Below are 26,412 nucleotides of genomic sequence, written 5' to 3'. Positions count from 1 at the left end.
AGCATCACACTGAAGGGCATCAAAGGGCCGGAATATTGTAGGCACAGATAAAAATCTCCAATAACCCCATTTCCATTCTCCTTCAATCTGTGGCTGGATAGCTTACCTTTGGGTGTGGTTTCTGAGGCATTAAGGGCTCCCTGAATGACGGCCTGTGCTTCAGAGTTCTTCTTCTTCAGAAAGTCTATCGTTTCTCGTAAATCCAGCAGCTCAGTGTCCTAAGAGAGACATGACAATAGTGTTATTAGTTGGCACTGGGAGCACCAACTCTGTGCCAGGCAGTGGGCTAGGCACTGGAATTCTTCCAGATTTGATAGAGAAGGCAGGGAATTCTCTGAGGGGAGGATTCAGGGTGACGGGAGGGGAGAGAGAAACCCGCGCTCAGGAGAGAGCAGGGGAGGTGAGCCCAGGTCTGTGCGGGAGGAGAACTCCCAGCTCTCGTACCTTCTCCTCTGCTGTCTCCGCCAGGTGTCGGAGGCGGGATGTCATATTCACCAGGCTCTGCTCGAAAGCTGCCACTAGATTAGCCTGAAATAAACACAGAAGGAAGTTCCTAAGTGGCCTGACACTTCAGGAAAAGAAAAGACTATTATGGGAAGTAGTTTCGCTGGTTTTCTACATCTGAGCACTCACCAATGCCAACAACTCTCTTGGTGATTTTTGAATATTGATCTCCCTGACTAGAGAAAGGCGGAATCAAACACCTTTTTGACATGAGATTTTCTGGCAGGGACCAACTTTGTGAATGAGGAAGTAGTACAGGCAGCATTAGGGCGGGGGGGGGGGCAGGCAGGCTTCTGGAGGCTCTTGGACACTTGGGATCTGGCACCTATCGTTACCAGAGGTGGGACTGTCCCTCTGCTCTTCAGGAGGGGCATAACCTCTGGGTCATTCCTATTGTCTTGATTTAACTCTGCATTGTGTGGAGGGCTGGCCCCCAGGGGTCCAAATCACCTCCCTCTAGAAACTATTTGGTGCTTCTTTCCACCTCTGCTCTCAAGCACACTCCATCCTGCTTCTCCCAGTTCCTTGTTTCTCATGGCTGCCTTTGCCGGGCTAGAGAGAAGTAGCTCAGGGAAACTGCAGGGGCCTTCCGAAGTTTGGCCACTAGATGTCACGTGTGTTTCACGAGGAGGAGGCTGGCCAGGGAGGGTGGAGCTGAGGCCACTCGCAGCAGGGCTAGCCCGCGAAGCTGTTCACCTGGCAGCAAGATGTATAGGAAAGGTGAAGGGAATAGGGCTAGATAGGGGAGCACGAGGGGCTACAGAAACAGCCATCACTGGAGGGTATCTGGGCAAGTCAGTGGCCCTATCTGCATATTTTGGGCAGATCTTTCATCCAGAGCTTGAGGATGTAGGTCTGTGACACTTGTCACCGCTTCCTGTGGGCCAGTGATTCTCTCTCCCTGTTGGGCCAACTCTAGTCTCAGCCTCTGCTTTTGCAACATACCTGGAAGCTACCTTCATTTGACAGTGGCTGGTGGCAACCCGTCTGGGTCATTATGAACTGCCTTGTCCACCTGCAAGTGCTGCAAATCGGTCAAGGCCTGGGCTCTCCTTGGCAGACCTAGGTCATGACCCTGAGCCGCGGACTTTCACCTGCTGTACAGGGAGCTCCTATTTTCTTGGCCTCGGGGTGTCTCTCTTCACTTCTCTAGATCCCTGCCTAAATCTGCAAACAGCCCACTCCGAGTCCCTGAACATCTCCTCGTGAGGGACCCCAACAACCGTTGGCTTCCCTTCTCACTGGGGGCTCCCTCTGCTCCTGAAGGGCATTCCTCACTTCTGCTACCCATCCTCTCCCTCCTCTGAGCCTTCCCTAACCCTCAGCCTCACCAGAGGGCCTGTAGGACCTCAGGGCTGAGCAGCGGCACCAGAGATAGGCTGGCACTTGGGAAAGGTGAAATGGCTTGTGGTCCCTCCCTGTCTGGGATGTGCCCTCTGCGTGGGGAGCTGGGACATTCCTCGGAACATGAAAAAAGCTCCGTCAGCAATCACGGGATCCCAGAGAGTTCTGGCATCACGTCTCCTGCTTGAGGGCCAGGCTTCGATCCCCAGCGGGATCTGCCTCTAAAATTCAGAACCCATCATGTCCGGGTGTTTGGTTTGCTCTCTTTTAGCCAAAGGGAACTTCCTATTCGAAGAAAAATCACCGTCTAAATTCATTTTCTTGGCTCTCGCCCAGCCTTGACAGCATGATGGCTGACAGATCCAGTGTCGGTGAATCAGACACACTAATGTTCTCTGCCTCCCTGGCGCCTCTCCCCTCCCTCCCACTGCATCTCCCAGATGTGAATTTCCTGGGGTGTGCAGGACGTGACCCAGGCCACCAGCCGTGGTGGGTGGGGCACAAGGGAGGGGAGAGAGAGTTCTTGCTTATGCTGTAACTTTTATGGGTCCCCAAGAGTGGAAGACGGTGCGGGACATGGGCTTCCAACAAACCAGGGAGTGTGCAGCTTATGAGTGGAGGGTTTGGGCAAAGAGAAATAGAATGATCAGCGTGGCAGTGAGGGAACTGCCGTTGAAACAGAACAGAAACATGCGAAATCTTGGTGGAGAGTCTTCTACCTAAAACTAGTGAAGACCCCTGGGCCTGACAGCTGGGTTCCCTGGAGAGGAAGGGACGAGAAAAGGAAAAAAAAAAAAAAAACCCAAAACTCCTGCGGAAACTGTGGACATGGTGACTTTTGTGTGCACACTTGGAAGGCTTCTGCAAATCCGGCTCAGCTGTTGTTTACAGCTTTGGGGGAAAATGGTTCTTATGTTCTCTGTTCGCAACTTAGTCACAGGGGAGAAACTACCACAGCCCAGTGAGGGGAGGCAGCCTCATTTCCCCCCATCTCACAGGGTCGAAAGACCAAGGCCCACAGAAAGAAAAAAACTCATTCTCCTGGGATGGACCGAGGGCAGGCTGAGGGCAGAAACAAAGAATTCTGGCTCCCAACCTAAAGTTCAGGTAATTTCTGCCACCTGCCCAAGGAGACAGCTCAGCAAAGGCAGCTGAGTGAGGCAGCTGGATTGGAACGAGAGTGTGTTTCTAAGCTGTGTCATGCCTGCCAGGCAGAACGGTAATAGCGAGTTCTGTGCCTGTCCAGTTATGTGGCCTGAACAAAGACAGAAACATACCCCAGGGCAGCAGCAGACAGTTCTGAGGGTTCTCTAATACGTGACTATTTGTGTCCATGGCCAATGGAAAGGTTGTTGTTCCCACCTCCAAGCAGAACCACTGATAATCCTCGTCCCTTTCTCTAGGGAGTTCAAAGACCACGGGGCATGAACTCATCCACACCTATTAATTTCGGTGGGGGCAAAAGCATTTCTCTATAAATATCAAGACTCAGAGAAGGCCAATCCCCCATTCCACTGTTGTAAAGCCACGAACAGGACCCGCTCCCTTGGAATCTAAGCCCAGCGGATACCTTACAAGAGAATTCGCCTCCTCTGGCTGAACTTATCTGACTTAAAGCCAAAGTAACTGCCTAGGTCTTCCCCTACTTTATGGCACTCACATTGGCGGAAAGTTGAGACGTCAGGGTGGCCACTTTTTCCTGGGATGATTCCAGTTCCCTACGAAGCTTCCGGATTTGCTGTGGAGGGGAGAGAAATACAAACTTATGGCAGCAGCGGAAGTAGGAGATCTGGAAGCAGAATGGGGCGCAGTGGTGTTAACAAGCAGAGACAAAGGCTTTGCACCCTACCTCAGATTGCATCCTCTCCTCAGCCTGAAGAAGGAGCACAGAAGGAGAGAAAGAGAGGAGGTAGTTACTACGGAGGTGAGGAAGCCAGGCCCCAGTGGCAGGGCGGAGAACTTGAAGAAGCGTGACTCAGAGGTACAGAGAGGCCGAAACTCAGTGTCTTGGCCCTGGCCCCTCACAGGATGGGCTGAGATCCTATCCTTGGGTTCCAATAAAAGATTTCTCTGGAGCTCATCTCCAGCCAACTTTGGCATTGCCAAGAAGGCTAGGAAATGAAACTCTGGTTGATCTGAAGACGAATCCCTACTGCCACTAACTTGAAAGAATAAAGAATTTAGAGGCAAAACAAATCTGAGAACCGAATTACACCTAATGGCCAAACACAGTGTGCCCAGTCCCCCGCGGGGAACACTTGGTAAATTCTGTATGCTGTTAGCATGCTGGAGTCCTGTACACCTGAAAGTTCCCAGCCTGCCTTGCCCTGAATGCTTCCCACTTCCCCTGGCACAGAATGGGCTCTATCACAAGGGGACTATCGCTTTTTCAAAGGAGGGGAACCAAAGACACCAGAGTTTGCTCAGGAATCGGTGGTGAGGCCAGAAAGACCACTGAGGAACTGATGCACTCAACCCAGTGCTCCAAGGTCTAGGTGCCTCCACCCCCCGCCCCGTCCCCACCCCAGATCCACAAGGCCCGATGAGCAGGTAGCAGTCCCCCTCCCCCACCCAGTTCCCCAGCCAAGCCAGGTTCTGGGGAGCAGGGCAACAGTATGTGAGAGGGAACGAGGAAGGAAGAGAAGTAGTGCTCTTACTGAGGAGTAAGTGGAGGAGGCGCTGGAGGCCAGGGACAGCACTGAGCCATGAACTGAAAGAGAAGCAGAACACAGAGTTAACAGAGGGTTCCGGGGACAAGGGGTTCCTGGGCAGAGCCCGAAGGCAGGAGTTTGGATTCAGATTCTGGAGGGCATCTGGAGCCAACAGGAAGAACACCACAGGGGGACCCAACTGGCATCATGACAGCCCCGAGCAGGCAGGTGTCTGCTGACGAGGCAAGGTCCTGAGCAGAGCTAGCCTCCTCCTTCAGTCTACATTCTCGGGCAGCCTGGGGATGGCGGGCCCTCGCTCAGCCTGCTCCTGCTCCGCGGGGCACGAGGGTTCAGGGAGAGGGAAAGGAGATGATCGTGGACAGGCATCATCTTCTCTTCCCAGGCAGGAAAGTACTTAAGCTGCGGAAGAGGGGAGTTTCTCGTCAGAGCTGCTCGGAACAAATCCTGCCATTCGGCCTGCGCATCCTCTTCTCGGCTCTGGGGACCATGTGGATGGCCGACGGCCTGAAGTGTAAAACCCTCCTTCTGATGCTTCATTAGCCCGATTGACAGAACCACAGCACCCCTGCAAGGTGGCCTCCAGGCGCGGCAGCCTGAAAACACCAGCGGGAAGTCGGCTCTCCAGTGAAGCCTGGTCTTCCAGGCTCTGGCCCTTAACACCCACATCACCACAAACAACCACAGGGCCCTCCCTGAAGCTAACCCTTGGAACATTCTTGCAAGAGGAATGAGATGCCTAATTCTTTCCCGGGTTTTAAGAGCCACCCTTACATCCCTGGATCTTTTCACATCTGCTGAAAGACTGTGGGGAGGAGAGGTGCTGCTGGAATGAGGGGGAGGAGCTACAGTTTCGGGAGCATTCTGAGGGGTTCCATGTAACCCTTCCATGCTCCATTTCCCTCCCCCGGCCCCGACGGCAGGTGCTCCAGCCCAAAGCCCCAGTGCCAGACGGTGCCACCCAAAGGTTTCTGGGCCCCCAGACCCTTCAAAGGGATGGGAAGAAAGAGCTGAAATGGCCCCGACTCGATGTTCTGTGAATCATATAAGTGTGTGTGGTGGTGGTGGCGGGGGTGGTGGCGGGTGAGGGGACCCAGCAGAGCTGGAATGAGCGTGAACCGCGCTGGCATGAAGTCTCACCATCGTCCGTGGGGTCTCGGAAGGATCCTGACCGAATCATCCCCTTGGGTCTCTCGGCCAGGGACAGGGTGCTCCCCATTTGGGAGCCGCTGTACAGCTCGAAGGCCGCCTCGTGGGTGGGGATGCTGTTGGAGCGGGTGATTCTTGGCGTGGTGGCCGCAGTGGGACTCACTGGAAGGACAGAGGGGAGGGGGACAGGAGAGGCAGGGGGAGGGCAGGAGAAGAGGCAGGGTCATCAGCTCTCTGGGTCCCTTGGGGAATGGAGCACCAGGAGCATGGGAGGCAAATGGTCAGGGGTGGGGGCAGGAGAGGAAGGGGTGGGGGTGGGGGGAGTGTGCAGGCAGCTGCTGGTTAGGAGTGGGGTCTCTCCCGGGGAGATCGAGCCCTAATGGAGAAGGACCCTGCTGTGAGGAATAAAGGGGGAACAGCGTTTCCTATTTTAAAAGACCTTCCCTCAGCCCTGCCTGCCCGGGAACTGTCACTTTTGAAGGTCAGGCTGGGGGAGCCTCGGAGCTTTTCTAAAACCTTCATATCACCTGAATGTGCCAATGGAATGGGATGTTGTGGTTCCGTAGAATACAACTGGCAGCCTGGGAGGACTAAGAATTCAGACCAAGACTCAGATCTAAATGATGACAAAGAGGCAGCTAGAGAAGGGGGCCAGGCTGTGGGCTCTGATGGGTTCGGCACTGCGGGAGGGACTGAGGCTCTCCCCACCAGCGGTGTCATTCTAGGCCACTGGCCGGTTCTGACGCAGCAAGAAACACACCCCTCCCTGCCCAGCGTTCCCCTGGCTGGAAGGTCAGATGCGTGGACCAGGTGACAGTGTCAGGTGAGGCTCTTAGAATCTGCTTTGACGCTGGGCTCTGCTGAATCCGGGCTGACCGGCAGTCCCTGCTCCCCTTCGCCCCTCCCCCTGCTGGGGTTACAGCCTCCCTGGGTTCACACCCACAGCTCCCCTTGCCTATTCTGCCTCCAGAGAGGCAGGCGGATGTCTACTCCCTCCATAAGGACCTGTGAAGAAGATTTTACACCTGCCTCGGCCCTTTCGAACACGTAAGGTGATCACGGTTTAGCCCAGCACCTTCAGCCTGCAGCATCCATGCCTTTCCTCTGGTTTGGTTCTCAGTGCAGATGGAGGACAAGCTGGCCCCCTCCCCCACCTAACGGCCCTTCAGCGAGCAGATGACCTTTCCTTACAAATCACTTCCTTCTCTAGGCAAAATGATCCTGAGTCCTAGTTTTTCCTCAAATTCCCCATAATCATCCCTTAGCCCGTCCTCGTGTTCCCTTACTGCGTTCCTTCACTCAGCTGAATGAGGAGGTGGATCTAGTAAGACACAGCAAAGCACACGCCTGCCCCAGCCTCTGTCCTAAAGGGGTTTGCCCTGGGCCCATCATGGCCTGCTGCTCCCTGGGGTCAGGCCTCCACCTGAAGCTTCTTCCCCTCCCTGCTTCTGAATCAGCCTTCTCTTCCTGCCTCCCTCCTCGCCAGCCTTTCTCCTCAGGCTTTCGAAAGGCCAGGATGTGTCTTCAGGCGCGCTGCCTTCAGGACGAGGCTGGTCCCATCGTCTGCCATCAACAACGGTTCCCTCCTTCCTCTCCGCCAGCCCAGCCATGTAGTGTTGCTGCCCTGGGCCTGGCGGCTCCTTTCCGCCGCCGACTGCCTGCTCTCTGTTCTAGTCTGATCTCCGGGCCTTGATTGATGGCTTTCCCGCACCATTGCTCAGACTCTCCAAAGCACCCTACTCCTTGTGCCTGGGGGCGACTTCTCAGTTGAGGACCTTAGAGCACTCTGCCTTCAGTCTGACTTTGGATGGATAAACTGAGGCACCACGAAGCGACCCAATATAGTGGGAGTCAGAGAGGAGATGGAACCTGAAGTCCAGCTGCCTTGCCTCACACGGCAGGGTGGGCCCTGCCTCATCCCGTGCCACAGCGAGAGACCGGAAGCACTGACCTATGTTGGTAAGTTGGCCCTTTGCGCTCAAGGACATGGAGAGTGCAGGGGGGGAAGGCAGCTCTGACTGGTCGTCGGACTCGGGCAGCCCACCAATGGTATGGGAGTGTCGCCTCTCCTTGGTCTCCTCCTGGGACTGAAGCTGGTACCTGTAGGGCATAGCAGAAGGGCTCAGTCTGCGCAGCTACAAAGGGTCATCAGAGCAGAGGTCTGGCGGGTGTGGAGGTTCGGAACGCGTGACAAGGAAAAGGGGGAGCGGACAGAACCATCTAAGGAGGGAGGAAGACACATGTGGACTCAGCATCTTCTCCCACACCATCAAGAGAGTCCCGAAGGACCGGCAGGTATCTCTATGGGATACCCTGAGGTGGGGACTGAAATGACAGGGGGCCAGGAGAGCCTCTACCCAGAAGCTCAGGACAGAGTTTTACAGCTCCATATGTGGCCTTCCCAAGGGCGGGAGTTCACCTCACTGAAGAACTCAGTGCCACAGTCCTGTGGAGGACTGGGGTGTCCTGCTCATTCCATCTGAATGGCCCCCAAGGTAGCCTATTCTCTCTCCACCTTGGAAGGAGGAGAATTACAGAGGATGTTCTATCAGGATTGGGCTAGCATGGGATGGGACAGGCAGGTGGAGGAGTCCCACAGGCCGACTTGTTTCTCCTCTGTCACCAAGGAAGAAGACAGGCTATAAGGCCGCCTAACATGTCACAGCAAGCCTGGATGGGGCACTAGCAGGAACCACATGCCAATAACTCAGCTGAAGGGGACCCTGAATTCATGACTGGGACTCAAGACAGGTCAAGTCACAGTTTTTTTTTTTATACAGACCAGGAGCCCCAGATATGGGGAATGGCAAACACATTGAAGGGTTGGTTACCTGAGCCCTTTCTTGGGAAGAGTGTTCCGATCCCGCTGATTACTGTGCAGGAAAAAAAAAAAGAGAGAAAAGCATGTGAGTCCATCTTAGAAACCAGTTTGGGACCATAGGTTTGTGCGACACAACAGCTAACACAGGACATCAAACTGTGAGCCCCTTTAACTCTGTGAACAAAATAGGAAGATCACTGTAGTCCGGCTCTGGGCTCACAACTCGAGAGATTCAATGTAAATGCTAATGTCTTCCTCTGTTGGGAATCAGGATGTGGCTGGCTATTTAAAAGATCCTATTAAGGGGTGATCTAACAGAAGCCAGTGTGGCCTCAAAAGTAAACGCTTTGGATGACAGGTGAAACTAATTATGAAATCTCGGCTACCTCACTTAATGTCTGTGTACCAGTGCACCCCATGTACAATCATCACAGTGATAATAATAATAATAATAATGATGATGATGTATAAATATAGTCACTGAAAACCCACTTACCTCACGGCGCTGTTGTGAAGCAAATGAAATTACTTCGCGTGCGTGAAAAAACGTTTAAAGCCACAATGTGACAATGAAATACGGGACCGTGTTAACTGATGGCGAAAGAAGCCAGAGGCACAGCGACAGACCCAGGCTCTGAGGTGTCCCTCTCCACCCACCTGTCCAACTGCCCAGTTCTAGGGCTTCCGCTCCAGGCCAGCTCTTCTGTTTCTTCCTCTGGGGGTGCAGCGGCAGGGGCAGGTGGGGTGGGACCAGGAGTACTGCTGGGGAAGGCACTGGGCAGGCTCATTGGCATCTGGAGGGACTCCATGCTCCTGTGCAGGCCTGAGAGTTTGGGGTACATGCGGGTCTCTTTGGGGACACTGAAACCACTCATCAGCTCCAGGCCCTGGGAGAAGCTCGCTGAGTTAATATTGAGAATGGGTGCTGGACTGGGGGTGAAGCAAGAAGGAAGAGGGCTCCCGCTTGCTGAACTTGTGGGATGCAGGTCTGGGACCTTGGAAGCGTGGGCATCACTCGATGATGGCAGATCCAGACTGTTGGAGTTGACCTTGTCTAGGTTGGCTAGTGAGGGTGGCTTGACAAAGCTCTTAGCTGTGGCCCTGAGGGAAGTGAAAATTAAATAAAGTATTTAGAACCACAGAGTTCCCGAAGCAAGAGGCAGATGGGACCTTAGAGTACTCCAAGTCTAAGTTCCCTGTGTCTGGCTGTTCAAGCAGAGGCTTATCCCAATGTCGTCGTGAAATACGTTGGAAGGAAATCTGCTTGTGTGACTTGGGGTCCTTCAAGTCCTAGTGAGGGGGATGGCACATGCACGGGAGACACAGGCCGATTTACATACAAATGGATACATGTGTGTCAGTAGACAATAGTAAAACCACTAGTACAAGCGCTGAAGACAGGTTAAGGGTTGATTGGGGAGAAGCAGCTTGGCATACAGGGGAGTGGGGGGCTGGGGAAAAGCCGTGCAAAGGCCCAGTGGCAAACAGTGGCCAGGCCATGCCTCGCTTAGTCTCAGGAGTACACAGATATGGAAAATAAAGAGCAGACAGATGAGGAAGAAGCTGCCCAGTTTGGGTACCTGAGAGGGGTTGGTGGCAGCTCTGTCAACTTGGTGGCCGGAGGGTGGCTGGCTTGGTTCTTAGGAGTACTCTCTGGGGAGCCAATGCTCTTCAGGGAGATGTTGTCCGAGTCCAAGGCCACTGCCTTGGCTTTGGCTTTCTCCTTTTCCCGATCCGTCTGATTGACAGGGGCTGGAGTGGTCCGCCCACTGGCCACCTTGGAAGGTTCCTTTAGTCTGGAAGGGGTAAGGCCCCCCTGCTTCGTGCTGAGGAGGCTGGGGTCAATGCTGCTGCTAACTGGGCGAGGTCCGCCCCGGCCACCGGTCACGCTCATAGAACTGGACTTGGCTGGCCGGGGCAGGCTTCGGTACTGGATGTTGGAACGGGCACCAGGAGCCAGGAACCCAGGCTCCGCACTGTTGGACACATCTAGGCTGGTCTTGCGTCCGTTCACAGGCTTGACAGGGATGCCTGAGGACTTCTGGATCTTGCTCAGAGTGGCTGAACCACCCGTCTGCATGACGGTGGCGGTGCCTGTGGCAGGAGGCGGCTTCTTATAGCCAAAAGATCCCGAAGTGGAGGGGCGGGCAATGCCGGAGGGAGGCTTCTTAGCATCGCTCAGGCGGTCCCGGCCGGCGTCCGATGAGGAGCGCTGCAGCCCCGTGTTCTTCACTGCAAGTTTGCCCTTGTCGGTAGCTTTGCCTTCAGGTTTGCCTACAAGAGGGCAGGAAAGGAAGTAAGGGTAGCCGAAACTGGCCAACATCACAGCAATATCCCAGCAAATCCTTTTCTTTCCCTCCATGGGAGAAGGGAACATTGTCAATGTACTTTGGTACACAGGTGAGTGGGCACTACATAAGCTGATGGCATTTCTGGCCAGAGGAAGGAGACTGGGCAACAGCGGCCTCGGGGTTTTGTTGGTCGGTTTTGCTTTTTGTTATTTTCTCCTTCTACAGCAGGATATTCCATTTGGGTTCAAATGGCAGAGGCAACCACAAAGGTTATTAAGAAAGAAGTGCATCATGACTGGATATTTACCCTCAAGATACAAATGTAGTGATCTGAAGAGGCACGTGCACCTGAATGTTTATAGCAGCAATGTCCACAACAACAAAACTATGGAAAGAACCTGGATGTCCATCAATAGATGAATGGATAAAGAAGATGTGGTATATATACACAATGGAATACTATGCAGCCATCAAAAGAAAAACAAAGTCTTGCCATTTGCGACAATGTGGATGGAACTAGAGGGTATTATGCTGAGCGAAGTCAGTCAATCCAAGAAAGACAATTATCGTATGATCTCCCTGACATGAGGAATTTGAGAGGCAACGGGGGAGGTTTGAGGGGTAGGGAAGGAAAAAATGAAACAAGATGGGATCAGGAGGGAGACAAAGCATAAGAGACTCTTTTTTTTTTTTTTTTAAAGATTTTATTTATTTATTTGTCATAGAGAGAGAAGCGAGAGCAGGCACAGGCAGACAGAGTGGCAGGCAGAGGCAGAGGGAGAAGCAGGCTCCCCGCCAAGCAAGGAGCCCGATGTGGGACTCGATCCCAGGACGCTGGGATCATGAACTGAGCCGAAGGCAGCTGCTTAACCAACTGAGCCACCCAGGCGTCCCAGCATAAGAGACTCTTAATCTCACAAAACAAACTGAGGGCTGCTGGGGGGAGGAGGGGGATGGAGAGGGGGGTGGGGTTATGGACATTGGGGAGGGTATATGCTACTGTGAGTGCTGTGAAGTGTGTAAACCTGGCAATTCATAGACCTATACCCCTGGGGCTAATACAGTATATGTTAATAAAAAATAAAAAAAAAAAAAAAAAGAAGGAAGTGCATCAAACAACTGGTCAAGGAAGGAAAAAAAGAAGGGGATGCAGATAGGGTATGGTCATACCTCCTCGTAAGTAGAGACTGGACAAAGGCGAGAAGCTACGCAAGGGGCCAACTTTGGGGCCAATACAATTCTGATCTATTGTTTTCTTGGGACCTCCCTGGGAGGTCAAGCAAGCGCCTTGTAAAGACAAGGACACCAGCCGATGGTCTTGGCAAGCGTATGAAGGCAGGTCAAACTAGTCTCTGAACATAACACACTCCGTCCTCTACCTCTTCCGAGCTGTATGATTTTGGCTCTGCCACTTTACCTTTTTGAGTTGTTATTTCTAAAGTTGTTGAGTGGAGATAGTAATCTCCATCTTCCCTAACCCACAGGACTGTTGTGAAGACCAGATCATAACCATTAAAGCACTCTGCAAATGTGTGCTATTATCCTATGGGTTAAGAACCTTTAAAAAGAGGAGCAACCCAAGAAACAAGGTCTTTACCCTTGTCCCTTCCTTTCCTCGGGGCTCACCTGCGACTTTGAGGGCGCTCTGGGCTGTGTGAGTGATGGGGGACGTGACAGCCACTGGCGGGGTCTTGCCCTTCTTCAGGGAACCAGGGTGTCCCAGGCTCACAGGCTTTTTCAGTTCTCCAATCTTGGATGAATCATCACAGCTCTCGGGCCGCTCTCTCCGCCACTTCGAAGTCCCAGGTTCCATCTTCAGGCTACCGCTGTCGTACTCCAGTTTTTTGGGGGTCTTCTCCTCTGACTCACTAAACCAGCTCAGCCCACTTTCAGCCAGTGAACGCTTCTCTGAGTCTGTGCGGAGCTGAGGAAAAGACGAGAAAAAGCAGTGTGAGATGCTCACCCGGGGATGGAAAAAGGAGGCAGAGGGGATAGATTCTGGTGGGTGGGTGGCCCCACTCTTTCCCGAGTGTTATGTCAACCCAGGGTTTCTATGTACATCTCTAGGGGGCTGGAGAAAAGATACCCTATATGTCTCAAGGCTTTTTTTTTTTTCTTCTCTGGTTGGAATAGCTCTTACATGCATCATTCCAAGTTGGCATTGGCGCTAAATACAGGGGCTCCTAAGACAACAGCTAATGTCTTAGGTGACCGCTTGGTAGCCTCAGGTTTTTTTGGACCAGCTCTGAAAGGACCTGGCAAAGGCACAAGGGAACCAATCCCAGGGAGCGGCAGGGTGTATGTGCACACGCATCTGGCCCGTGGTTCATCTTGAGGGGGTGGCCTAGGTGTTTGCGAACTCACGTACCACTATTGTAGAGTTCCTGCGAGAGGCAGTGGGAGTTGTTGGGAGGGAGTTGAGGGAGGAGCTGGCATTGAACTCTTCTGAGCTGAGGTTGTCTGAGGCATCGCTGAGCCCACTGCTGATGGAGCTGCTTTCATCCCAGCTGTAGGACAGGAGATAAACATTAGTAGTTAAAACAGAAGCCAATGCAAGGAATAAAATTATCATATGGATGGAAGAACAGCTGTATTCCAATATACAGACTCGCCAAGAGGAGAAAGTCTGAAGGTTAGTCCCGAGTTTGCCAGTAACTTGAAATATGATTTGCGGCCTTCTTTTATAAAAGAGACTCTGCCTTTATCTGGCAAAGGAAGACGTTACATCTCCTTAACAGAAAGGGATAGCATAAAAGACAAGGTAATTCTTGGATCCGTCTAATCATACAATTTCCTCTCCCAATCAACGGTCTCCATCCTTATAGGTAGTACCATGTCTCTGTTCGTGTCTGGATGTGTTCTCCAGGTACTTTCCCAAAGTTTTTCATACCTGGTAACAAGGACCAGAAGAAGATTTATCTTTTCTAGGACCCGCGGGCCCCGTCGTTTCTCATTGCTCCCCCGCTTATACAATTCCCTGACCCCGGGATCAGGCTTCGCTTCCAAGCAGCATGTACTGCTCTGCTGATAAACGAACCACACTTTAGGAGCTGTGGCCAAGCAGAAGCCCCAGATTTGTGCTGAACGGTTTCCTTTTCCTGCCAACTGCTTGGAATATCAGATCTGTGGTATCTGAGAGAGACTGGTGTTGAGCGTCTGTACCTGCAAGTCTTCCTATAAAGAACCCTGGTCCGTATACTAAGTGAAATTAACGCAGCCTCCATCACTTTGGACCTTGGACTCTACAACACTCCCTCGGCTGTTCATTTTCGTGTTTAACAACTTTTGCAGTTAGAAAGTTAATTCTTACCATCTGACCTAAATAGCCTCTTCTGCCATTGATACCAACTTCCTTTTGTCCTCTCCTTATTGGCTCTTGGCAAGTTTCTTCTTCACATTATTTTCTGAGTTCAAAATCTGTCTCCTAGAACCTTTCTTCAATAGTTCTGTGTTCTACACCTTCCACCATTGCTATTACTTCCTCCTGGACCCAAAAATGTCCTTTAGATTTCACTCAAGTTTTAGAGCCCACAACTCAAACATGGACTGCAGAAGACCACACTAGGAGAGGTTTTGTTTGTGCCTATAGGAATCTATTCTCTAAATCCCGGCATCTGTGCTCACAGGTTTGTTTGTCGGCTTTGCGTGTGTGAAGGATTAAGAGGCTGAAGATGTTTTTTGTGAATTAGCTGGTGTCTGGAAAATTATTCCTTTTTGATTTATTTTGAGTTTCAGATCATGGAACAAAAGTCAGACATACAAGCCATCTAAGTTCTTGGCCCAGATTTCAGCTGGCCTCCCTTTAATTTATTTGCTGGGAAGAGGAAAGTGGGTGGTTTGGACATTTGGCTTGGCTGCTCTGGAGTGATTAATTCCAATACATTGAGAAACAGCAAAGGATGGGGATTAGAACACACTACAGAGAGATTTCAATTTTATTACTAAGCAATACAGCCCTTACTGAAACAAGCAACCTCTTTTTTCCTCCACCCATGACATATATTAATCCCGCATTTATCTTGGGCTAAGATATCACAGCCCCCATTTTGTAGAGAAAGAACACTGAGGAGGAAAGATCAATTGGCTTTATGATCCCATCAGCTCTTCTGGATCAAGATAAGATCTCTGGCAAGCAAACAAACAAACTATTCACAACATGTTCTCTTGGGTCAAAGACAGAAGAAGCCTGTAGCATTGAGCCTTCCATCTGAGATTAATTATTGGTAATGAAGGTCTTGGAGTGGAGCAAAGTCTTATGAAAGGGCTCTTGGAAAAAAAAAAAAAAAAAAAAGCAAGGACTGCTGCAGTCCACCAGTCTAAAGGAAACCTTTCCTTTGCCCTACATTTATGGAAAGCCTCACAGTGAAGTAAGGGAGGGGAGTGCATCTTCTCAGAAAGGGTTTCAGTCCTCCTCGCCCAAAAGACATTCCTCCCAACTCACAGACTCTTTCCCTAAAGTGAGAGAGTATCAGCCTAAAATTCTTGGGCAAGATTGGCTAGAAGATTTAAAGATTTCCTAGGAAAATTCCTTTGCAGATTCTGGACAAAAGAAAAATTCTGTTGTCCTTACCCAACGGTTAAGCTCTTCCACTGGAGATGCTCCCCAGGAAGGAGCCCATTTTCCTTCTTTAAGACAAATATTAGGAAAATAATGGATGCTATAGTTAAGACTCAAACATTACATGAAACTACAATGGGAAAAAGGAAAAATGCCCCCTTTCTGCCCTCCCACTTTTACTTTTAAAGAAACCACTATTAACGGTTTCTTGTGCTTCCTTCGAGAATATTCTGATGCTTCTGCGTTCCTACTGTTTGCTCTCTGGACCTACCGAATAGCTGACATTACAGGACCACACGTCATCACCTGGGTTCTCTTTACCAGGCTCTTCAGTTAGAACCTCAGTCACCCTCTTTGCTGGTTTACTTTCTCGTTTCAGAGAAGTACCTCTCTTCTAGGAGGTTTTTGAAAGAACAACCTTGGGAAGAAGCAAACTTTGTAAGATCTGACACACTATAAAATGTCTTTGCTCTGTTTTTTTACATGTGAAATTTTGGCTAGCCACAGAATTCTAAACTGAAAGCAATCTCCTCTGAGAATGTAAAGGCATCGCTCCGTTGTCTGGCCTCTCCTGTTGCGATTCTGATTCCTTGTCCCTAACGTGTGACCTGTTTCTTTCTCTCTGGAAAGTTTTAGCATCTTTCCTGGTATTCTAAAGTATCATTAATGACATGCCTTAGTGTGGGCTGATTTTTTATCCGTTGAGTTGGATACCTTCCTGGGTCCTTTTCATCTAGAAGTTTTCAGGCATTATTTCTTTGATGACTTTCTCCTCTCCATTTTTCAGTTCTCTCTTCTAGAAGGTCTATTATTCAGATGATAGATTTTGAGGCTGATACTGTGTCTTCCTTATTGTCCAGCACTACCTCCATTTATTTATTTATTTATTTAAGATTTTATTTATTTACTTGACAGAGATCACAAGTAAGCACAGAGGCAAGCAGAGAGAGAGGAAGGGAAGCAGGCTCCCCACCAAGCAGAGAGCCCGATGCGGGGGCTCGGTCCCTGAGATTATGACCTGAGCCGAAGGCAGAGTGTTAACCCATAAGTGGCAGGCGCCCCTCCATCCATTTATTTTTGAACTCCACTTTTGGGGCACTGGCCATAATTTTTACCTTCAGTTGCCTCCATTACAATTTTCATTTCTGCTATCATATTTAAAATTTTAAGGGTACTTTAAAAATAGTATATTGTTTGGGGCACCTGGGTGGCTCAGTGGGTTAACCTCTGCCTTCGGCTCAGGTCATGATCCCAGGGTGCTGGGATCGAGCCCCACATCGGGGTCTCTGCTCAGCAGGGAGCCTGCTTCCCTTCTTCTCTCTCTGCTTGCCTCTGTGCCTACTTGTGATCTCTGTCAAGTAAATAAATAAAATCTTTAAAAAAAAATAGTATATTGTCCTTTCCCTCAAGGATGCAATCCTATAACTCTCGAAGATACTCATTCACTCATTTATTCGGAGGGCCAGATTTACAATCTCTTTGTACAGTTTCTGCTTCCAAGTAGCTTTTTTCTGTTTGTACTGGTGAGACTTTCAGACGACAGACCCTGCTTTGCTGTTGGGTGATCCTTGGCTATTTATGCAGAGTTAAGACTGGAACACCCATGACAGGTTATTCAGAAACTTTGTGTACTTTAACAGGACTTGTCAATTATGGGTTCAGTATAGGGAGATGTGATTGGACTTATTCACTTAAGTTTTTTCTCTTGTGGGTTTCAGATTTCCTGGAGATGAATCTTCCAAACTCCTGACTAGAGTTGCCTTTCCGGAAGTAGCAAAAGAGAGGATAAAGAGTTAAGTGTTTCTTATATAAATTTTAAACCAATCCTCCTGTTTTTAATTTCCTCTCTTCCCTCCACTAAGGGCACCTGGTGTCACAACTGTCAAGCTCTTTTGAGGGTTCAGGGCTGCAAACACAGTGGCTGTGCAGCTTTCCCCACCACTGGCTTAGGATTCAGCTTTAAATTGGTTCAGTCGGTTCACATGTGCCATTCTGATTGCCAGCTTCCCCTAAATTTGTGGCTATGATCTCTTCACCCTCCTATTCTTTGTCCTTGGGGTGTTAAGACTTAAAGAAAAAAGGACCCCCACCCCCCGTCTTCCCTGCACTGGGAGGAGCTCTCCTGCCACAGCCTGTCGTCCCCTGAAAATGGATGCATGTGCCAAGTTCGTCTCCATCCCCTCTTGGTCAGGAACACCTCTCCGCTGTTGAGCAGATCACTGTCTGCGGCAGTCATAAAACCACCAGAGACACTGACAGATGAGAGCCCAACTCAGCAGCCTGGCAGCCCCTCGCCCTGACCTCACTTATTCCCACCTGCAGCTTCCTATCCAGCACCAATCCAAGGGACATCTACATAGCAACCAAGTTCATTGGGGCTGGGGCTGCCATGGTAGGGGTGGCTGGCTCTGGGGCTGGAATTGGGGCTGTGTTTGGGAGCTTCATCATGGGTTATGCCAAGAAGCCCTCTCTGAAGCAAAAGCTGTTCTCCTACGCCATTCTGGACTCTGTCCTCTTTGAGGCCCTGCAGCTCTTTCCCCTGGTAGTGGCCTTTCTCAGCCTCTTTGCCACGGGAAGGAGTCATCTCTACCTCCCTTAGGTCCTTCTTCTGTATCTTATCTGTCTTGTAAGTTCTTTTTCCTGTACCTCCCCAGGCAGCCTGGGGAAAGTGTCTGGCTTTGGGTTTGACAGAGCAAAGACAAATAAATAATGTATTAAGAAAAGAAAAAAGAAAAAAGAAACCCCAAACCCTTTATGATCATTTTACTCTTGTGGTAGTTGTGAACTATATTAAACTAGTGCTGCCAGCCAGAAAACACCTTGGAATGACACTTAACCGAGCCTGATCTTTCGGATTAGACGTTCTGATGGGGAGATTTTGAGTAGAGTAAGGAGAAGACACATTCACTTTGCAGTTCTGCCATCAGATCAGGAAGAACCAGAAGGAACAATCTGGATGATGTTTTGAAGAATCAAGAGCCTGGCAAAAAAGAGACTGAATGGACGCTGTCCCAATCGAAACACGAATGCCTAAGGGCTAATAACGGAAAGTCTCTAGAAGAATTTGCAGACTGTTAGCTAATGAGCCAGACTTACTACAGGGTAACTGCCTGGTCATTCAAGATCAGAAGGAGAAAGACAAGAAGCTTAAATATGGCACCAAGGGTGCCTGGGAGGCTTAGTTGGTTGAGCATCTGCCCTTGGCTCTGGTTCCTTGTGAACTCCAGGTCCCAGGAATGAGCCCTGCACCGGGCTCCCTGCTCAGCGGGGAGTCTGCTTCTCCCTCTTAGATAAATAAATAAAATCTTTAAAAAGTAAATAAATAAATATGGCACCCAAACAATAAACAAAGAGGAGGGCAGGGCTCAGGGCTCACCAAGGCTACTGCATCCGTTCTTTGGCACAAAGAAACTCTCTCAGGTCACTCTAAGCTGGGTTTTGTGATCTCCTGTTTCTCGTTAAATCTTTTTTTCACATAGATCTCAGGGGCAGAAAAGAGGGTTGGGTAGCAAAAAGCTAGGTCTAAATTTAGGAGAAAAACCAAATGCAGAGAAAGTTAATATTCGTTTGTAATCCAGCCTACTTGTAAATCCAGACCACCACCACCAATGCAAAAGATGTAAAAAAGAAAATGTTCTCTTGTACGTTTATACCATTTACTTTGCATGGTGTGGAAGTGTTCAATATGGGAAGGCTGTTGGAGGATTTTTATCCATTCTCGGAACAGAACAGAAAATAAGTCAGAATAAACATATGAGAGATTAAGTCAGATAAACAAGATGATGAAAATGACTCTTGTCAAGGGATATTTCTAAAGGACTAGAAAACAGGTTATGGCAGTAAATTAAAGATTTTTTTCAGCAGGATATTCATTTTCTTGTTTACTGATCGCCTCATATCCTTTAATCCTCCCTCCAAATCTCAAACTTCTCATTTCCTGTTTCCCTGAAAAGTATCACAGTTCCCCCCTGTACCCCTCCCGCCCCCGTCACCTTATCAATAACTTCAGTATGGCTTTAACTCTTTTTTCTTTACTTCCCTCTCAAGAAGTCTGTAATTGTGTAACCACTTGCCTCTCAAATCTCTTTTTCCTCCACATTTCTCCTGCTTCTGCTCTGGTTCACAGCTAATATCCTCTCACTCCAACCGCTGCAAAAGCCTTCTTACAGAACACCCCTTCTGTAAATTCTCCCTCCTTCCAACACACACTGAATATAATCAAGCCTAATCACCCAAAAGTGTAGCACTTACCCACCAAACCTTCATTAGCTCCTCACTGCTGATAATCCTAAAATCAAAATTCTAAGGCCCACTGCTCAAGATTACCCACAAGCCATCATTAACATAGGGTGACGACTAAGAGCACAGATGTTGTAGCCAGACTATCTGAATTTAAGTCCTATGGACTCTGCCGAGGGTTAAATTAAATTTCAATTGGTCAAACTTTCACCGGACTCCTAGTATTGACAATACGTGACAATCTCAGTTGCATGGGCATTTAAAATGAGTGACTATCAGAACGAGCTCACAATCCAAGGGTGGAAGACATACATGAAATGAATATCATATATGAAGTATAGACAACATACATAAGAGGATTCAGAGAAAGGAGTGATTTAATTTTCCAACAAAACCCAGAAATATGACTTTGCCCTGTTAGGATACAGATAAACACAATGCTCATCTCCTTTTGCCTAGTCCCACCCTGCTCCAAATTCTTATGTCCTCTAGGGTTCCCATTAGGTGACGAGTTGTCTCACCTAATTTCTTTTTGGAAGTACAGGACTATCTTATCGTCACTGTGCAATCATCTGTGTCCCGCTGAAGATTCTGAGTCCTGGCAATATTACGGGACTTGATAACAATGTCAAGTCAAGTCAAAGTCAATGTCAAGTCAATGTCAATAAACCCTACCTACTTTCCACGGGTTTCTCCCTAGCTCTTTCTTCAATGCCCAGATCAAACCAAATTTTCTACGACGCTTTCTATGATCTTCCTTGTCAGAAGAAATCTCATTCTTTTATGTACACTAGACTGTATTTCCCTGAGGGGTACGACGGAGTCTCCTATGTACCACTATGTACCTCTCATACAGTGTCTTGTACATAGTGGGCTTGGACATACTTGCAGACTTGAACTCCTGGCTTCTGAGAAAGTAGGAATGCATAAACTCAGGGAAGGGGTTAAGACTTTGAACTGCTTCTTACATATTCTCCAAGAATGATCAGTAGTTTGTTTCTAAGAAATCCTGTTTCAGAGGGAATTTATAAACATTCTCTCTCTCTTTTTTTTTTTTTTTTTAAGAAATTCCAGTTCTCTGCTCAAATTCTCCATCTACTACTCAAGAACATAATCTACCTTTTCTAATAGAGCCTTAAAAATATTTATAGAAAACATTTTACAATATTGTTTGTTAATTCCAACATCTGGGTCATCTGCAGGCCTACTTCTATTGACTATTTTTTCTCTCAGTTCTATTTCCTGCCTCTTTATATGATAGCTTTTTATCATATGCCAGATGTATATAAACAGAGAACAGCAATACATATACCTAGAAAAGGACGCACCCCTTCTGTCAGGCTGTTAGGATTCAGAGCCGAGTCGGTCTCATCTGTAGCAGAGCTAGGTGTGGGCTTTGTGGTCTCTTTGGTTAAAGTCAGTGCATCACTGGTTTCAAATATTTTGAGGGTAGGACCAAGATTGTCTCAGTAGTGCCTGGGATCTGACCATAGTGAGACTCCAGATATCTCTCTCTATGCTTTATAGCCCAGGCACCAGCTTTGGGGGCTGCTTGTGGAGTTCTCTTTACTCTTGGTGGGCTGTTTCTATATACTCAGTGAAGGGCCATTGTGCTTCGAAGGGGTCTATTTCTATCCTCCTGCCTTGCTCTCAAATTTCTCTGTAGTGTGTTACTCATAGGTACTCAATGAATGCTCTCTGTGCACTGGGCAGGGATGGGGATATTGTTCTCATCTCTCTGCCCTGCCCTCTGCTATTGACTTGCTGCCACTGTGTGTATTAAGCAAAGTCCTCATGGGAAAGAAAGAGGAGTGGGTGGGTACAACATTTGCTCTGGGATTTAGTGTCCCAGCCAACATGTAGCCTCCAAAAGTTCTGTATGAAGCTGAGCTACTTTCTCCTTATTCTTGCCTATGGTAGGTATGTATACTCCTCTTGCTGCTGGGCCTCTAGAATGACAACAGCCATGCATTCTTTCTCTCCTAGAAAGGGCTCGTTCCTTTCTGGAATTTAGTTCAATTTGAATACTTGGCATTCTTAGATATTTAATGGTTTGTCTTCTAAGTTATTTTTGTTATTTATCCAGCTTAGTCTTGTTATTTGGGTGGGAGTGCCTGTATTGTGACACTATACCATTCCTTTCAACAAATCAGCTTCTTGAGTGCTAATTCATCAAACCCCCTATCTAAGGCTGTAAGAATAGCAACAGATTCCTCTTTCTATTTTCTTGCCCACTTCCTACCCCTGAAACCACAGTCTTAGGGACACTCTGGTGCACCCTATCTCCTCTGTAGGATGAAAAGAAGGACTGTGAGGCCAGCTCAACTGAACACTGTTCTGTTTGTGTCTCTGCTGACACATGGCAATGCACAGGGCAGGGAACACTCCTCCCCTCTGGGAAAAGCACCAACACTAACGTAGTTCTTGGCTAGGACTGGCCACCCCTCCCAGACTTCTCTCACACAGTCTGCTCCCCATATTTCAGGTCCAGCCATTCCACAGAACTTGAATAGCCAAGGGAGCCTGCGGGCAGCCAGAGGGCCAAGGGTGTGGGCTAGCTAGTGGGAAGGGTGGACTAGCTTGTGACTACATAGGAAAAAATCCTCATTGCTTCTCTAGCACAGTGTGGTTCTTAAAAGTCAGACTTGAATACTGGATCATTTCTCCATTTGTCCAGAATATATATGCCTGGTGAGTTAGTAACCAAATTTCCCAGATTACTTACCACTTAATGGGTAAGAGCTCTGTACACAGAAGCTGACTTTGTCCTCTGAAAGTGGAGAAATATCTATAATAGGCTGGTTTTAAGACATTGGATTTAGGGGTGATTATTTTTACTTGCAGGCAGAGTTTATGGAATTGGAAGCCTAAGATTATATCCCAAAGAGATACTTAGGACTTCTTGCTCTAGGAAAGGAAGGGCAATGCTTTAGCATCTAAACTGGAAACAGGCTCCAAGACATCAGGAAGCTGTGTGACCACACAGTATACCCAATTTCTGAGAACTAAATCCCCAACTATTTATAAGAAGAAGCCAGAGTGAGACTTGGGAGGTTTTTCACTCCCCTTCACTATACCAACAAGGGTGACTGTATTCTATGAGACAAATGAACATCAAACAGGGAAGAGGGGGAAAGGTCACCAATAGCCACAATTTTTGATATTGTCTCACTTGCTGAAGTTGATGGACAGTGGCCTAGGTCAGGCAGTTAAATAGGAAACAATGACTAATGCTAAGACAAAATGTAGATTAGACTTGGGTCTGATGGCAATCTGACAGCCAAGGTGGGTGGGAGGCTAGCAAAGGTGATGACCCTGATTCTAAGTTCCTAAGAGTCTGGATGGCTATGGATCAACACAAAAGGAATATTTTGAGAATTTAAGTACTTGAGATAATGCTGTCACTGGATGGTTCTGCAGCCAAGAGTGTTTCATAATACCTGCACCTGAAAGTGAAATTATTCTTGGTACTTCAAGGGGACAGGGAAAAGAATACATAAAGTTAGGTCTAGGATCAATCCAAGATTGAGTTAAATAATAAAGAGACTCCAGATGAACCTGTCCTCCTGGGTTAACTTCATGGCTAGAAACGGACTAGGCTGACTTCAAAGTATATACTTCTATGGACCTGTTACTCGCTCTCACCTTTTTAATTATTATTATTTTAAAAGATTTATTTATTTATTTGAGAGAGATAGAGAAAGAGGGAGGGAGGGGGAGAAACACAGAGAGAGAAAGTTGTGGGGGGGCAGAGGGAGAAGAACAGAATCTCAAGCAGACTCCCTACGGACAGGAGAGCCTGTAAGTGCAGAGCCTGACACGGGACTGCATCCCACAATCCAGGAGATCCTGACCTGCTTGCTCTCATCTTAAAAATTTCTGTAACTTACTTGGACTAAACCACCAACCAGATTAGAGTTTAGATACAGGTTACCTTGCTTACAACCTCAAGAATACTCTTGCCTTCTAGGATGAAATGTAAGAGGCTAAACCATATGCAAGTGTCCATTTTATAGGTAAGAAATGGTTAAACATGAATACTTTCATACAGTTCAACATCACATATGTTTATGTTCATGTTTGGCCTATGTTTAAGCACTTGTCTGCTACGGAAGTGTAGTAGTGGATTGTAGACTCCTTTTTTTGTTGTTGTTAAAGATTTTATTTATTTATTTGATAGACAGAGAGATCACAGGGAGGCAGAGAGGCAGGCAGAGAGAGAGGAGGAAGCAGGCTCCCTGCTAAGCGGAGAGCCCAATTCGGGGCTCAATCCCAGGACCCTGGGATCATGACCCGAGCGAAAGCAGAGGCTTTAACCCACTGAGCCACCCAGGCACCCCTGATTCTAAACTATTTATTTATTTATTTATTTTAAAAGATTTTATTTATTATTTATTTGACAGAGATCACAAGTAGGCAGAGAGGCAGGCAGGGAGAGAGGGGGAAGCAGGCTCCCTGCTAAGCGGAGAGCCCAATTCGGGGCTCAATCCCAGGACCCTGGGATCATGACCCGAGCGAAAGCAGAGGCTTTAACCCACTGAGCCACCCAGGCACCCCTGATTCTAAACTATTTATTTATTTATTTATTTATTTATTTTAAAAGATTTTATTTATTATTTATTTGACAGAGATCACAAGTAGGCAGAGAGGCAGGCAGGGAGAGAGGGGGAAGCAGGCTCCCTGCTGAGCAGAGAGCCCAACGTGGGGCTCGATTCCAGGACCCTGGGACCATGACCTGAGCCGAAAGCAGAGGCTTTAACCCACTGAGCCACCCAGGCACCCCTGATTCTAAACTCTTAATAGGAGGAAAACCTAACAGGAAGAAATGGAGTCAAATGACAGAAAGGACGATCTGTCCCGATCTAAGCCTCCCCTGGTACATCTAAACAAGGGAACATGTTCTGAACTCTGCTCTAGCCAAAGTTCCCAAGATATCCCATTCTTTGTTTATCTTTTATACTTTCTTCAGGCCCATTCATGGAGGTGAGCCACTCAGCTGCCGGCCAGCTCAGGTTTCCCCGGAGGTCACTCAGACAGCCATGGAGATGCGGGTTCCTACTGAGAGAATTAGTCAGTGATGTTCCATCTCTGGTCCCTACAGCAAGTGGATTCACTTGTTCTCCTTTGTTAACAAAGTGGCAGTCTTCTAGATCTGTGTAACATGGTAGCTCCTAGCCACTTGAAATGTGGCTAGCCGAAATGGAAACATATAGTAGGACTTCAAAAGATTTAGTCCCAGATTTCAAATACTTAGTATAAAAAAAGGTTGTAATGCATCTTACTAATAACTTTATATTACATACTAAAATAACATTTTAGATATATTGGGTTAAGTAAAACTTACTGTAATTGATTTTACCTGTTTTACTTTTTAAAATGTCCCTACCAGAAAATTTTAAATTACATATGCGACTTGCATCTTTGGAAAGCACTGTCCTAAACAGAAAACTTTTTTTTTTTTTGAAGATTTTTAAAATTTTTTTATTTGACAGACAGAGATCACAAATAGAGAGGCAGGCAGAGAGAGGGGGGGAGGCAGGTTCCCTGCTCAGCAGAGAGTCCGATGTGGGGCTCAATCCTAGGACTCTGAGATCATGACCTGAGCCGAAGGCAGAGGCTTTAACCCACTGAACCACCCAGGCGCTCCTGAACAGGAAACTTGGTCCATGAAAAGTCAGCTTTGAAGAGCTGGAGTTCATGAGTTGCTGCAGTGATCACATTTGAGCCGTGACCTGGGAAAGCTATGGTGTGCAGTTAAACTTCAGCTTATCTACCCCTCCATGACACCAAATGTGGTAGACTTGTTAGAGGCATGAACTGAATTATCAGCCACAGTCCTCAGAAAGCCTTCGAGAGGTTAAGGAGGTAAGTGATTTAAAAAAAAAGAAGAAAGAAAGAGACAGTGAGAGTCAGAAAGTAATTGGGCAATTCTGTGATGTTCAGTTTTGCAAATGAATCAAGGCCATGTTGAGAAACCAACCTTCTACTCAAGGACCCCCGAAGTTCTCGAAGTCGGTCACCTCTCCTGCTCCCCACCCCCATGTGGCCTCAGAGCACTCCAAGAGCAAGGGGGAGTACAGTGCTTCATACATGTCTGTGGTTTGGCAGAGAACACAGCAAGCTAGCCGGATCTGGCCAACAGAGCCAGGCAATGGGAGGAAAGGATGAATTGCACATAGTGAGAGATTTAGAGGAAGGAGGGGTGAAGAAGAAGCCAACGTAAATTTTTGAGCTAAGGGTTTGCCAACTCAAGGATAAAGATCACCTAGAAGATGGGACGCTAAAGAACAAGGTAACCAGAGTCTGATAGGAAACTGGAGGATATGTACAATTAGGAAAATTTATTTGGCCTCCTTGGTATTTTGACAGTAAGCTCACACCAGGATCCCAGTGCATAAGAAAACTAATGGTTTCAGCAACTTATTAAAGACACTTCCTAAATTCCAGTTGGAATCATAGAACACTCTGACAGATTTTGTTCAACTCTCAGATACCAAGGCTCGTGTTGTCAATGACTATTTAGGCTGGGGAGCCAAAATTCAGATTTAATTCCTATACTCTAGCTCACATGGTACTATTGGCAACATTGAAAAATCGGGAAATAGCACAACTTTGGAGCCTTCCTACCACAAAGTCTGAAGATCTTGGAGATCAAAGACGGCTGATATAAAAGCCCAGGAAATTAGGCCCCAGTGCCCTACGGTACCTTGGCCATTCTGCAAAATTCAGAAATCACATATTTCCACTGTTGTCATTTTTTTTTAAAGTCACTCAGTTCATAATTTCTACAGTGACTGCCAATGTTCCCTGTGGCATCAAGAAAGGGATACTGGAAAT

General features: G+C 48.1%; 1 protein-coding gene and 1 pseudogene across 10 annotated transcripts in view; one reads left to right on the top strand and one right to left on the bottom strand.

Moving 5' to 3' along the window:
• NAV1 (neuron navigator 1) overlaps positions 1-26,412 on the bottom strand; it is a 251,598-nt gene that overhangs the window by 25,057 nt on the left and 200,129 nt on the right. For 6 of the 10 annotated variants that reach the window (XR_004279990.1, XM_032317504.1, XM_032317497.1 and 3 more), the window contains 12 exons: positions 13,147-13,285; positions 12,405-12,702; positions 10,068-10,761; positions 9,145-9,588; positions 8,498-8,539; positions 7,618-7,766; positions 5,658-5,828; positions 4,506-4,558; positions 3,698-3,721; positions 3,509-3,586; positions 445-528; positions 107-218 (listed from right to left, as the gene is read on the bottom strand). Coding sequence is in view for 9 of the 10 variants with exons in the window: in XM_032317504.1 (XP_032173395.1) it covers positions 107-218; positions 445-528; positions 3,509-3,586; positions 3,698-3,721; positions 4,506-4,558; positions 5,658-5,828; positions 7,618-7,766; positions 8,498-8,539; positions 9,145-9,588; positions 10,068-10,761; positions 12,405-12,702; positions 13,147-13,285 (2,288 nt within the window). In the remaining variant the exon portion in view is untranslated. The remainder of the gene's footprint in view (positions 1-106; positions 219-444; positions 529-3,508; positions 3,587-3,697; positions 3,722-4,505; positions 4,559-5,657; positions 5,829-7,617; positions 7,767-8,497; positions 8,540-9,144; positions 9,589-10,067; positions 10,762-12,404; positions 12,703-13,146; positions 13,286-26,412) is intronic. The other 4 variants (XM_032317501.1, XM_032317503.1, XM_032317500.1 and 1 more) reach the window with 4 other exon arrangements.
• LOC116576686 lies at positions 17,446-17,935 on the top strand (annotated as a pseudogene).

The sequence above is a fragment of the Mustela erminea genome, chromosome 17, assembly GCF_009829155.1.
Source record: "Mustela erminea isolate mMusErm1 chromosome 17, mMusErm1.Pri, whole genome shotgun sequence".
Classification (NCBI taxonomy): Eukaryota; Metazoa; Chordata; class Mammalia; order Carnivora; family Mustelidae; genus Mustela; species Mustela erminea.
This window is presented reverse-complemented; position numbering and strand designations above follow the sequence as displayed.